The sequence below is a fragment of the Montipora capricornis genome, chromosome 8, assembly GCF_036669925.1.
Source record: "Montipora capricornis isolate CH-2021 chromosome 8, ASM3666992v2, whole genome shotgun sequence".
Taxonomy (NCBI): domain Eukaryota; kingdom Metazoa; phylum Cnidaria; class Anthozoa; order Scleractinia; family Acroporidae; genus Montipora; species Montipora capricornis.
In genome coordinates this window covers 14,905,884-14,918,972 of record NC_090890.1, presented here as the reverse complement: position 1 = coordinate 14,918,972, position 13,089 = coordinate 14,905,884, and the positions used below count along the sequence as shown (strand labels likewise).

At 42.4% G+C, this 13,089-nt stretch overlaps 2 protein-coding genes and 1 pseudogene across 2 annotated transcripts; all 3 read left to right on the top strand.

The window, feature by feature from the left end:
- The first annotated feature begins 3,533 nt into the window (after positions 1-3,533).
- Positions 3,534-5,295, top strand: LOC138060240 (uncharacterized; annotated as a pseudogene).
- Positions 5,296-6,422: 1,127 nt separating this feature from the next.
- On the top strand, positions 6,423-7,475 carry LOC138013735 (uncharacterized). Its single transcript, XM_068860811.1, has one exon. It carries the CDS (start codon positions 6,423-6,425, stop codon positions 7,473-7,475), a length of 1,053 nt encoding a protein of 350 aa, XP_068716912.1.
- A 953-nt stretch (positions 7,476-8,428) lies between these two features.
- Positions 8,429-9,217, top strand: LOC138013734 (uncharacterized). Its single transcript, XM_068860810.1, has one exon. It carries the CDS (start codon positions 8,429-8,431, stop codon positions 9,215-9,217), a length of 789 nt encoding a protein of 262 aa, XP_068716911.1.
- The last annotated feature ends 3,872 nt before the right edge of the window (positions 9,218-13,089 follow it).

Sequence of the window (13,089 nt, the reverse complement as noted above, 5' to 3'; positions counted from 1 at the left end):
TGCGATGACTTGAAAATCTTGGTTGATTTTCATTGTATATGTGTAAACAAAAGCCACACGTCAGAAATGTTAAGGACTAGACAATGCTTCCTTGAAATACATGTAAAATGTATGTGTAAACAGTGCCTTGAAATGTTTCCATCAATGAAAGAAGTCTAAAGATAAAATTTAATGCTTCCAGGCTGCCAAAAAATATTTTTAACGCCAAGCAGGTGACCAAATCTAATCCTTAAGACAACTTCATTTGCTACAATGTACTTTCTACTAACAAAGGGCCAATCAGTCAGCTTACCTTTGGTATAAGAACATGTGAAAAGTGATCCCTAAAGATGGAATAAAACTGGGAAATACCAATGGATGGCAAACCAAAAGAGTTGTTTTCCTCCCACATACGGTTGTAAATACTAAGTCTTGTAAAACATGACGGTAGATGGATTGTCTTGTTATCAGGCCGGTACTGGCCAACGCAGGAAACAAAGAACTGCCACCATGCTATGCAGTCTTTGCTCTTCTGGGATGGTTTCTTTTGACCTTTATTTCCATGTTCCACAGCAACTATATCCTCCTTGAATCTATTGAAGTGCTGCCTGAACCATTCCTTGTTTATGCTATGAATTAATAACCAGGCTCTCTACATATTGTTCTCCCTTTGACTTTGAACTCTGTTAGATACTCCCCCGAATCTTTCATGTTACTATTTTCAGACAGGAACCCAAGAATATAGTTGCGTTTCTCAGCGTGATCCATGTTATGGAACTGCAGTTCTGAGGAATGTAGTACTACGTCCTCTATTGACAATTTTCTCATACACTTTCTATCACAACAAGCCATTCCCAGCAATTGCAATATACATTCATAATCTCGTACTGAAAAGAAAACATTAATTAAAAACTTCAGATCAAAAGAGATCAAACAATTGATTGCAAAAAAAAACAACATAGCATTCTTTATTATAAATCATTGTCTCCAGACTCAGTGATCACAATAATTGTGGTTAAGTGAATTTGCCCTAAATAAATGGCACACTTTGACAAGAATAATTACAAGACTGGAATTCCTTAGGAAAATGTCATTCAAAAAACTGACTTTTTCACTACCTCAACTACTAAATTATGACATTGCACAGTATAACAAAAGTCCATTACCACCCTTGATGCAACGTGATCGCTTGCTATTGTTTTGAGAATCATGCTATTGTTGCGTAGTGTATTCTGATTGGCCAACTATTTTTGTCGCACTCGTTTGTGCGGTTTTACATACCAGGTATCTTCTTTAAAGGAGTAGCTTTGTCAGGGCAGCAAGAAAAAACGTGTCTGCTGCAGCGATCCGAAATATTTTAAACAAACATAGAAATACAAGCAAAAAAATGATAACTAGAGAAAGCATTCAAAATCAAGACCTAAGAGATTAATTGACGGATTGCTTTTATGGACAAAGATGATTCTGAAAGGCTTTTGAAGATTTTTTTGAATTTTGTGATACTCACGAGGGACGCACAATGCAGTCAGGGTGGAAATAGGCCTTTAAGTCCAGTTCATGAAATCATGCCAATATCTAGTAATAGTCAATTAACTTTGGCACGATTCTTACAAATATTGTCCACAAAATCTTTCCAGCTTAGCCCACGTTTGATTAGAGCATCTACTCTAGAATACTTTGAATCATCCATTGCTGCAACTTTGTGCTTATTTGTATCCAAGTGTGTTTTAAGCACTTCATATGTTTCATCACATAACCCACAGAGGTACGTTTGACCCACCTTTTCATGTACATGATTTTTCTTTGCATAGAGTTGGTGCCAAGTTTGAAAAGGAGATTGAGTAGAAGGCACAGTGATGTCCATGAATGGAAACCTATCAAATTCAATAAACTCTGGTTTAAATTTCTACTCTGATCTTCCATTTTTACAAATGGTGCCATGAGTTTCCTTTTGTGCTCCAAAAGTATTTCTTTTTCTTGGAAGAATGCTCTTTTACAAACATGAAGAATTCTAGAGTGATCGAAAACTGGAATGTTCCATTTTGCAAACAACTGAATAGAAGATGAACCACTCTGTAAAGGCACCCGTGTGCCTTAATTTCCGCAGTAATTTTATATCCCTTTTTAGCCTTTACCGCAGTTTACGTCACAATGACGCTCCGCTAGTTATCGCGTGACTTTAGCTTATATACCGAAAACTTGTATAAATTTCCATAAGGCTCACAGAAATTCGACGGGCAACTTAGAAAAACTTTGGGTAACCTTTGGTTACATGCATCAGGAAACCCCGATTATTGCTGTTTAACTCAGAACCTACAAGAGCGTTCGCTCCAACACGTCCTACCAAACAGGTCGCTGTAAGAGTTGGCCTTGTGGAAACTGTGAGTCGTTAGTTTTTCTTAGTGTCACGGATCTCTCCGCCACCGGAGCTGACGCCGCTACAGTCGAATTTCTGTACAGTTCAAGTCAAGTCAAGTAAGCTCACCCGAGCGAGAAGAGTAGTCCAACCTTGGAAACAGTTGAGCAGTCAACCGAGGACACCAAGTAAGTCCGTTCCTTTACTATCGTAACCGAAATAAAAAAGGAGAGAGTGATAAGGACAGAAGAGTACGTGCTCGTGAGAAAGAACAATGGAGCACTGTCGATCTACCTAAAGAAAAGTCAGGTTCCGCTGGAGAAGAACATTTAAATACTAGTGGAAATCTGCAACCAAAGAAGATCAAAGAAAACCTCTGCAGACGGCGAGGAGAAGAAACAGAGTTTTAGAAAACAAAGAGTGTCTCTGTCTCATCACCTTGTCGAGCTTATCGCCCGAATACCTGAAGTACTACGCCATGAGCCACGCACAAAACAGCGAACAAAAGACAAAACTCGGCGCTTCGCCCGACGAAACTCGCGATACTGGCTTTAGTGAAACTTCACTGAAACTTTTGCGCAGAGTAAAGACGCAATCCCCCCTGATCAAGCAGAAGGTTCACAAATTGATGAAAAAGGCGAACCTGGCTCAACAGACCGAGATCAAATGGACAGGAAGGTTAAAGATTTAATTGCACTCGCCTTAAAAATTGAATTCGAGTTGAACAGTTTGTTAGACCAAGTTAGCTGATAACCGAATTACTTTCAACTGTAAAAGATTCAATTCAGGAGTACAAAGTGCGGCGTTAAACAAGGTGTTGACATTAGACAAAGATGAGACCTTATCTTTCGGATCAAAATTGTCACGCAAGTCAAGACATTCGATAAGGTCATCCACATCCGGATCATCGCGGTCTTCAAAAGAAACTTTGGTTAATGTGAAAGCAAAACGCGCAGCACTGGAGCAGAAATTAACATTCAGCGACGAAATTGAAGAGGAACAAAAGATTTTAAATAAACTGAGACTGCAACAACAGCCAAGCGAAACTTTAGCAGAGGAAGCCGTATATGAAGAAGCGTTCAAAGAACAAAATCCGTTCGTTTTTGACGACATAGATCAATTACCCTAAGAAACGGAAAAGATTATTGATCGGTTTGTAAACCAAGCAGAATTTCTTCCGACTCCTCCGACGTCGACCGGAACTTTGTTGTCGCCCCTAAATGAGAACAAAGGATTATCAGTCAAGTCCTACACTGACACAGGACACCCACCCCACATAGGACCTTCAGCCATCATGGCCCCAACTGACACTGGAAAACCAGCCACCTCCTTTCCTGACACCGGACTGTTGGCTTCACTCCATCTCGACACAGGATATCCCACGACATCTCAGCTTCCGACATTCTCTGCAAACACAGGCGGCCTAATTACCTCGCAGCCCTTTGTGTTAAGTACTACAAACAGCCTGGCAGCTCCTAAGATACCGTTTGGCGTCTTTACCTCAAGTACCCTTGACTCCTCATCCTCGCGATGCTCCAGCCGTTACTACCAGCCTGAGGCCTGCCCATCCGGGTGCCTTTGACCTACGTCCATGCGCCGATCCCTTCACCCCTGAGGGTTCTCCGGCCACTCTGTACCGAGAGATCAAGCCAACTCCGTATGTTCAAGGTCAATACGCACTCCTCCAAATTCAGACTCTTTCTTCCAAATCGCCGAGGCTTTGGCTAAGGTAACTCAGCTGCAACGACTCCCGCAAGCCAAGCCGGACGTTTTCTCTGGTAACGAGACAGACACTAAATTCTTTATTTGGGAAACAGCTTTCGACGCTCTAATCGACTCCGCACCGATTAGCGCTCAACAGAAACTGTATCTTCTCTATCAGCACTTGGATGGAAAGGCGAAGAAAGTCGTTGAGCAACTGCAGTACATGGTCAGCTCTAGCCAAGAAATAGCGTACAGTGAAGCAAGGAAGAAACTGAAGTGGCGCTTTGGTCGCCCCGCGATTATAGCTACCGACTTTGAAAACAAACTGGTTAATTGGCCTAAAATCGGCAGTAATGACGTCCGAGGCCTGAGAGAATTTAGCGACTTCCTACAACAAGTCGAAATAGCAAAACACCACCTTGATAGTCTTAAGATTTTTGAATATCCTCCCAAGTTACAAACCTTAGTCGCAAAGCTCCCCAGTTGGTTCCTAACAAAGTGGTCTACAACGGTGCAAACCTTACAACAAAAGAAAGGTTGCAATGCATTCCCGACCTTTGCTGAGTTTGTCGAAGAAGTAACCTTCCATGCCGATCCCATGAACATTCCACAGATTTTCCGCCACGCAACCAAAGACCCAAATCCACCTGCCCCCCTGCCACGTAAAAAGCTACCCGGTTCTACTAACTTGGCCTCGAAAACAAGCGGCGAACGCGAAGTGTCATCTTCCGAATCAAAAAGGGCGAAATCAGAAGGCAATTCTACTTCTAAGCTCTGTCTCTTTCACAAAACAAAATCTCACACGCTAAACGAGTGCAAGAAATTTCGAGAGCTAACCTGGGAAGAAAAACGAGACTTCTTTAAGAAAAACAAACTTTGTTTTAAGTGTATGGCTCCCAGCAAGCATAATGCCGAACATGGCGATCAAACACCTCCAGTGTGCGACATATGCCACAAGAGACATTTGACAGCGCTACGTACGGAGACAACGCCCGATCACAAGGAGAAACCTAATGCCCCAGAAGCCAAAAATATATCTACAGCTTGCACGCAAGTCTGCGGGGAGGAGGAAACCAGTAGGTCGTGTTCCACAATCGTCCTTGTACAAGCATCCCATCAGTCTAACCCAGCTAAAAAATTAACAACGCATGCAGTCCTTGACGACTAATCCACAGATGTCTTTATCTCCGACTCCTTGCTAGAGCAACTGGAAGTAGACGCGCCAGAAGTCGACCTACAGGGTAACACAATCGTAGGCTCAAACTTAATCAGAACAAAGAAAGTAACTGGATTGTCCATTTAAGACACAGAAAATGGTTATGCACCAATTAAAGTCCCGTTTGCGTACACACGAGAGTTTATCCCTGCTTCACACGAGGATATCGCCACATCCCAAGTAGCCAAGCAGTGGAAACATCTGTCTCATATCGCAGACAAGATACAGCACCGTCCCGATGTCGATATTGACCTACTCATCGGCCGAAATGTTCCAGCTGCCTTCCAACCAATTAAAGTCATCTTCGGAAATAACAAAGAACCCTGGGCAGAGCAATACAAGTTCGGCTGGACGACAATTGGTCGTGTACGTAAACATAAGCACTCAAGGACCAATAAAGCCTCGGTCAATCGAGTAACAGTTGAAAGAGAAAGGTTCCTAGATCGCTGCGAGGAAGTGCCTACAACACCTCCATTCAAGAACCTGATGAGTTCAAAAGACCTCACAAACCCGAAGCAAGTACGCGAAATGATGGAGCTCGACTACAGCGAGATTCACCACACCCGCAAGATTCGAGGAACCGAACAATCCGAGTCCATTGAGGATAAACGCTTTAGAGAAATACTTACCAAATGCCTGCACAAGAATGTAAACGGAAACTGGGAAGCACCACTGCCCTTCAAATCTGATGACCTGTCATTACCCGACAGTAAAGGATACTGTTTGAGAAGGCTTCTATCACTTAAAAGAAGGCTTTTAAACGACAGCAATTTGAAAGAAGATTACCTAGCCTTTGTGAAAAAGACGCTCGATAACGGCCACGCCAGCAGAGTTTCCGACGATCAACTGAGTATAGAAAAGGGCTAAGCATGGTTTCTTCCCCACTTCAACGTACACCATCCGAGAAAACCAGACCAAATTCGAGTCGTGTTCGACTGCAGCGCCGTCTTCAAAAACGAATCGCTAAACAAACATCTGCTCTAAGGCCCAGATCAGCTAAACTCCTTGACTGGAGTGTTGACACGATTTCGGAAAGAAAAGGTCGCCTTCAGTTGTGACATTGAGCAAATGTTCCACAGCTTTTACGTCAACCCTAAAGACAGGAACTTTTTGCGCTTCCTGTGGTTCGAAAACAACGATCTAACCAAACCAATCGTCCAGTATCAAATGAATGTTCATCTCTTTGGTGCAGCGTCCTCCCCCGGAGTGGCAAACTTCTGCTTACATCAAACAGCAGAAACTCACAGACAGCAATTTGGAAACATCACGTCGGACTTCCTCCTCAGACATTTCTATGTAGACGATGGCCTAAAGTCCGTTGCTGCAGCAGAACAAACCTTACATTTAATCAAGGACACTCAAGCAATGTGCGCAAGAGACAGTTTACGCCTACACAAGTTCGCAAGTAATAGCAAAGAAGTCTTAGAAGCTCTACCCGTTAACGATCGCGCAAAAGACCTCAAAGATTTAGATCTTCGACACGACGCAATGCCTGTTCAAAGGTCCCTTGGTACCTACTGGTGCATCGAATCAGACACGTTTGGGTTTCGCATTGAACTTAGAGATAAACCCGTAACTCGGCGCGGGATTCTCTCTACAATCAGCTCAGTTTACGATCCTCTCGGAGCTGTATCACCTGTTATATTAAACGGCAAACAGATTCTGCAAGCCCTCTGTCGCCAAAATGTGAGTTGGGACGACCCAATACCAGAAGACCTTTTGCCGCTGTGGGAGAAATGGCGAACAGAACTTCCACTCTTGGAGAAAGTAACATTTCCCCGCTGTCTTAAGCCACCGGATTTTGGCGATTCAGTCCGCATAGAGATCCACAGCTTCTCAGACGCGAGCGACACTGGTATTGGTCAGATTTCCTATCTGCGTATGGAAAATGAGAGAAATGAAGTTCACGTTAGCTTCCTTATGGCAAAATTTCGAGTTGCTCCACTCAAGCCAATATCGATACCTCGCCTAGAGTTGACAGCAACCGTTATCTCCGTCAATGTAGCCGCGATGCTCAAGAGTGAACTTGATATCGATAACATCCAGTGCTATTACTACACCGACTCTGAGATCGTAATTGGATACATCAATAACGACGTACAGCATATCAGAGATCGCAGCTCCCCAGGAGACTGGTTCCACATCCTAGGAAAAGAAAATCCAGCCGATGAAGCCTCCCGCGGTTTAGCAGCAAAAGAATTGCTACAAAGCAACCGCTAGTTCAACGGACCAAAGTTCCTATGGAAACAAGACTTGTTTCCGCTACAGCCGCAGCACACTTGCGCCCTCCATCCGTCAGACCTCGAAGTCAGAAAGGATTCAGCATTTACACTAGTCACAAAGATCGAAGAAGACAGACATTTGACTTATACCAGACCGTTAGAACCAGACCGTTTTAATCATTTCTCCTCTCTTAATTGTCTTAAACGATGCATTGTTCAAGTACAGAGAGCAATTGAAGGATTAAGACCTAACAAGATGTATAACAGGCGTCCCAAAAAAGGACCCTATTCAGTAAAACAGCTTTCCCAAGCCGAGAATATAATTCTGAGATCCATTCAATTTAACCACTTCAAGCAAGATATCAAGACCCTAATAAAAGTTTAAGGTAACGACAACCAATTCCAAGATCGCCAGAGTGCGCGGAAGAGAAACAGCATTGTCAAACTCAACAGCAACCTCCACAAGCTGGACCCATTCATCGATAAAGAAGGCCTCCTTAGAGTTGGTGGCCGACTCAGGAGTACAGCATCCCCGTATGAAATCAAGCATCCTGTTATCGTGCCTAAAAAGAGCCACGTGACTGCTCTCCTCATACGCCAGTTCCATCATGGAAAGCAGCATCACCAAGGTTACGGCATGACGCACAACGCTATCCGCCAAGCTGGATATTACATCATCAATGGTCGTTCCGCAGTTTCCACATCGTTGCCAAGTGTGTAACGTGTCGTAGGTTACGGGGCCACGCCCAAGACCAAAAGATGGCGGATCTACCCCCTGAGCGAACCACACCAGCTCCTCCATTCACTTACACTGGAATGGATGTGTTTGGCCCGTTCTACATCAAAGAAGGACGGAAAGACTTAAAACGATGGGACTAATATTTACATGTCTCTCTTCTCGCGCGATACACTTGGAAACCGTAAACTCCATGACAACAGACTCGTTCCTGAATGCACTCAGACGCTTTATCAGTCGCAGAGGAAAGGTTCGTGAACTCAGATTTTGATCAAGGAACTAACTTTGTCGGCGCAAGGAATGAACTAGCTGCTGCGCTCAAAGAGCTAGACACTACATCCCTGAAGGAATACTTGTCTTCCGCAGACTGCGATTGGATCGACTTCAATCTCAACGTTCCTCAAGCTTCACACATGGGCGGTATTTGGGAACACCAAATACGCACAGCACGCTCAGTCTTATCATCACTGCTACTAAAGCATAGCACCCAGCTAGACGACGAAGCGCTACGTACGCTCATGACTGAAGCCGAGTGTATAGTGAACTGTCGTCCCTTAACAATAGAGAACCTGACAGATCCATTAACACCTGAACTGCTGACCCCAAACCACCCGCTGACACTTAAGACTCAAGTCGTGTTGCCTCCACCAGGAAAATTTGAGTCACCGGATCAGTATTCTCGTAAGAAATGGCAAAGAGTTCAGTACCTTGCTAATCAACTCTGGTTACGCTGGCAGAAAGAATACTGTGCCTTACTCCAAAAGCGTCAGAAGTGGACCACACCCAAGAGATGTATGAATGAGGGAGACGTGGTACTAGTCTGCGACAAAGAATCCCCAAGAAATCAATGGCCTTTAGCTGTGGTATCCAAAGTATTCCCCAGCTGTGACAAACTTGTCAGAAAAGTACAGATCATGACAGCCAAAGACGGAGAACGAAAGTTCTTTGAGCGACCAGTACATAAGCTTATGCTACTCTTAGCAAAAGAGAACAATGAGAACTGATTCATATTTTGCTACAATCAATACTTCCGTAATCCGCATATGTCTGATTTTTCTTATCGTTTTGTGTAAGTTACTAAGGTTTATCGGTAAATGAAGAAACATTTAGGGAAGCAGTGTAAAGGCACCCGTGTGCCTTAATTTCCGCAGTAATTTTATATCCCTTTTTAGCCTTTACCGCAGTTTACGTCACAATGACGCTCCGCTAGTTATCGCGTGACTTTAGCTTATATACCGAAAACTTGTATAAATTTCCATAAGGCTCACAGAAATTCGACGGGCAACTTAGAACGACTTTGGGTAACCTTCGGTTACATGCATCAGGAAACCCCGATTATTGCTGTTTAACTCAGAACCTACAAAAGCGTTCGCTCCAACACGTCCTACCAAACAGGTCGCTGTAAGAGTTGGCACAATAAAAATGAGCCTTGTGGAAACTGTGAGTCGTTAGTTTTTCTTAGTGTCACGGATCTCTCCGCCACCGGAGCTGACGCCGCTACACACTCTGCTTGATTGACTTTCTAAGAAATTCAGCTGTGATCTTGTTAAATAGTTTCTTTTCATGGGTGGTGCAGTTCTTTGTAATGTTCTATCCATTATTATCATGTCAACATTCTTCTCTAGGAAAATGACAACAACACCTCCATGGTACTTGACAAAGTCTTCTATTTTGTGGGTACTGGTCTTAGCATTATTCAAATATAAGAAAACTCTCTTCCCTGATAGTGTCTGAGGAAAGGAGTTTCTACTGTAACAGTTGTCTTTCACTGTGGAACAAAACATAGTAATTTGACACAGTTTTCAAATCACAAGACTTTCGTTTGTTGAAATTGAAGCATCTGGTACACGTAATGAAATAAATATTTATGTCAAACCAACTTTGCAACCTCCTGCAAGTAAATAATCTTTTAAAGGTCACTTGCACAATAATGTATTTCACTCACTTTTCTCTCTGCCTGGGATTTGAGACGGTTTTTGACTGTCATCAACTAGTTCCTGAATTTCCCGATTGTCTGCAATAGAAACAAGTGAGGAGCAGCCAATTATAAAATATTCCTTTTCAGACAACCTAGACCAGACCAAGAGATAATCTCTTGACCAGACCTAGTAAGATCAAGTACCGGCCAAAAGGTGAATAAAGGGTCGTCTATCATATTGGATGGAATAGTAAACAGGCCCTTTGGGATCAGAGAACCTAACAGCTGCTAATACTGCAGCAAACCGACTGCTGTAGCATGCCGGGTAATTAGAGAATGGATGAGAGAAGCGAGGGCAATTATATACAGACTAAGATCATGACCTGATGCAAAAAAGCAAAAAACGGCGAATCAGCGACCACTTATATTATATGGTTATGTTATTGATATTATTAGCTTACATAATTGTCAATACGGCATACCTTCATGATCGGAAGACATAGTTTCCTCAAACACTTCAGCAGACACATCCCTTGAACTGATTGGAGTGTCTGGGAATGTAAAGAAACAATTCAGAAGAGGCCAAAAATAATAATAACATCGACTTGCTCTTGGAAATAGTTTTTAAAGAGCCTTCTACTTAACAGTGGCGGCGCTCTCATCGAATACTACAAACACATCGGCCACAGCGAAGAATTCTGCATGGTTTACCGTTAATTGTCCCCTTGATCGGCGTGCTGTGTGAGAAGTGGCTGGGTGTAGAGTCAAAACTATCTTCAAATACCTCAACTGAATCAACTGATGAATCGTGACTTACCGACGTTTCCATTTTCAATTTTGGACAAAAAAAAGAAGATTTCCGAGATCAAGTGTTGTAACGAGACGTCTTTCCCATGCACTGTCAAGTTGACTGCTGATGCGACTGGCGTCACCTTATGTTTGTCTTCAAATTGCGACAAACTTTCAAAATTAGGACGTTTCCGCTTTATTGTATCAGAAAAAAACCCCCAAAAAAAAGGATCGGAGAAAACCTTTGTTTATCGGAATGGCGGCAAAGAAAGGACCTGGAAAAGAAATCGGACGCAACTGTTCAGTTATTTGCGTCGCTAACACAAATCATGTAAATTGAAAAACTTATACCTATGCCAGTGACGACCAGTCTTTGTTAATTTAACCTGTCAGATTGACGTTAATGACATGTTCCAGAACGACCAGCTGCTTGTCTCGAAAAGTATTAATTTGAGACTTTTTTGTTAAAACAGAACACATTTTTTTTTTATTTCACATAACATGAGAATTTTATTCCATAAAGCTCATTTGTACAAATCTATACGCCTTATTTTCACATGTGGAAATATAACCAATCAACGATAGCGTAAAGGCGTTTCCATGCCAATCACTCGTGCATCTCGTGCAAATCGTACTTTGTTATTGAATTAAATTAAACTAGACCCTCCGTGAGGGTACACTGGGTTGCCTGTGGTACGTGCAGCGTTCCACGCAATTTCAGTCATACCAGAAGTCATACCAGAAGTCATACCAGCAGAGGCCCTTTGGCTCACAGGTCTTAACACGTTCGTACGAAACAGATCCTTTTGTGAGGTTAAAAGCCTGGCGACCGGCCTATTAATTAATCATTTGTCAGAAAGAAGAAATTCCTGTCCTCTTTAAAAAAAATTGACACGCATTGCTTACGTGTGGTAGTGAAGTAACACAGCGGTTTATTCCATAATGTCAACTGGACTGTGTGTTGTCTTCTAGAAGCTTCAAGTTGTCGTTGCGTAATATGTAGCTCTAACAGTGCACGATATTGTTTTGGTATTGTCTATCATTGTAGTGAAATGGTAGAAGTCTTGGGTAAATAGCCTGAGAAGACATGTGGTTACTAGCAAAGTACTGAGCCCAGAAAGATTGAAGAAAATAAATGGGAAGTGAAAAACATTGTCTTCTGGGATGACATATTGACCGTTGTCTTTGCATAATATGTAGGTCTAACATTACCAGATATTGTTTTGGTATTGTCTATCATTGTAGCGCCATGGTAGAAGTCTTAGATAAATAGCCCCTTGAGAAGACATGTGGTTACTAGCAAAGTACTGAACCCAGAGAGACTGAAGAAAATAAAAGGGAATCGAGAAACATTGGCTTCTGGGCTGACATGTTGATCATGCAACTTCTTTCCACCACAAGTGTAAGCGTGCACTGACAGCATCTGACAGCATCTGAAAGCTTTTTAAACAACAGTTGAAAGCTGAAGTTTTGCCTATTCGGCGGCGTTAGTATCTGGATGTGCGACCTAAGAAATATACCACTCAGTCACAGAAACATACGACCGAAAATTCTATTTTATTGCTATTAAATGCGAACCAAGAAAGACACAGATTTTGTTAGCTTGCTTTATCCAAAACAAATATTGATGTAAAAGTAAATAAATATGGATACACAGTTTTTAAGAAGACCAGAAGGAAGTTTCAGGACGGTCGATCGAGCATAAAATATTTTGCCATCGGTAATAAAATCTACGACATGAAAACAACATTAATTTTGAACCACGAATATAAAAAGTTACCATCAGCGAAAAACAGTTTGGGAGATTTTAGTTGTTTTGTTGTAATTGTACAAGTTTGGCTGCACCGAGTAAATCGCACATCGAATTCAGCGAGCGCATTTCTACGCATTTCCCACTACCCTCTCGATCCTAAGAAAATACGCGTAGAACGCTCTATGCACAAAGACACCACTTAGCAGGGGAGTGACAGGCAAGACTTTTACCGACAGACAGATTCCGACTGGGTTGGCAACCCAGTAATTAGCATTTGGTGCTATTGTTAGTGAGTTTTTGTTTCTAATTTGCGTTCAGAAAACTATTTTAACGAGATGCTTCCGTGAAGCATACACTGGGTTGCCTGTGGTACGTGTTATAAAAAATCAGAAGGCACTGAATTGTGTGGTATTGAA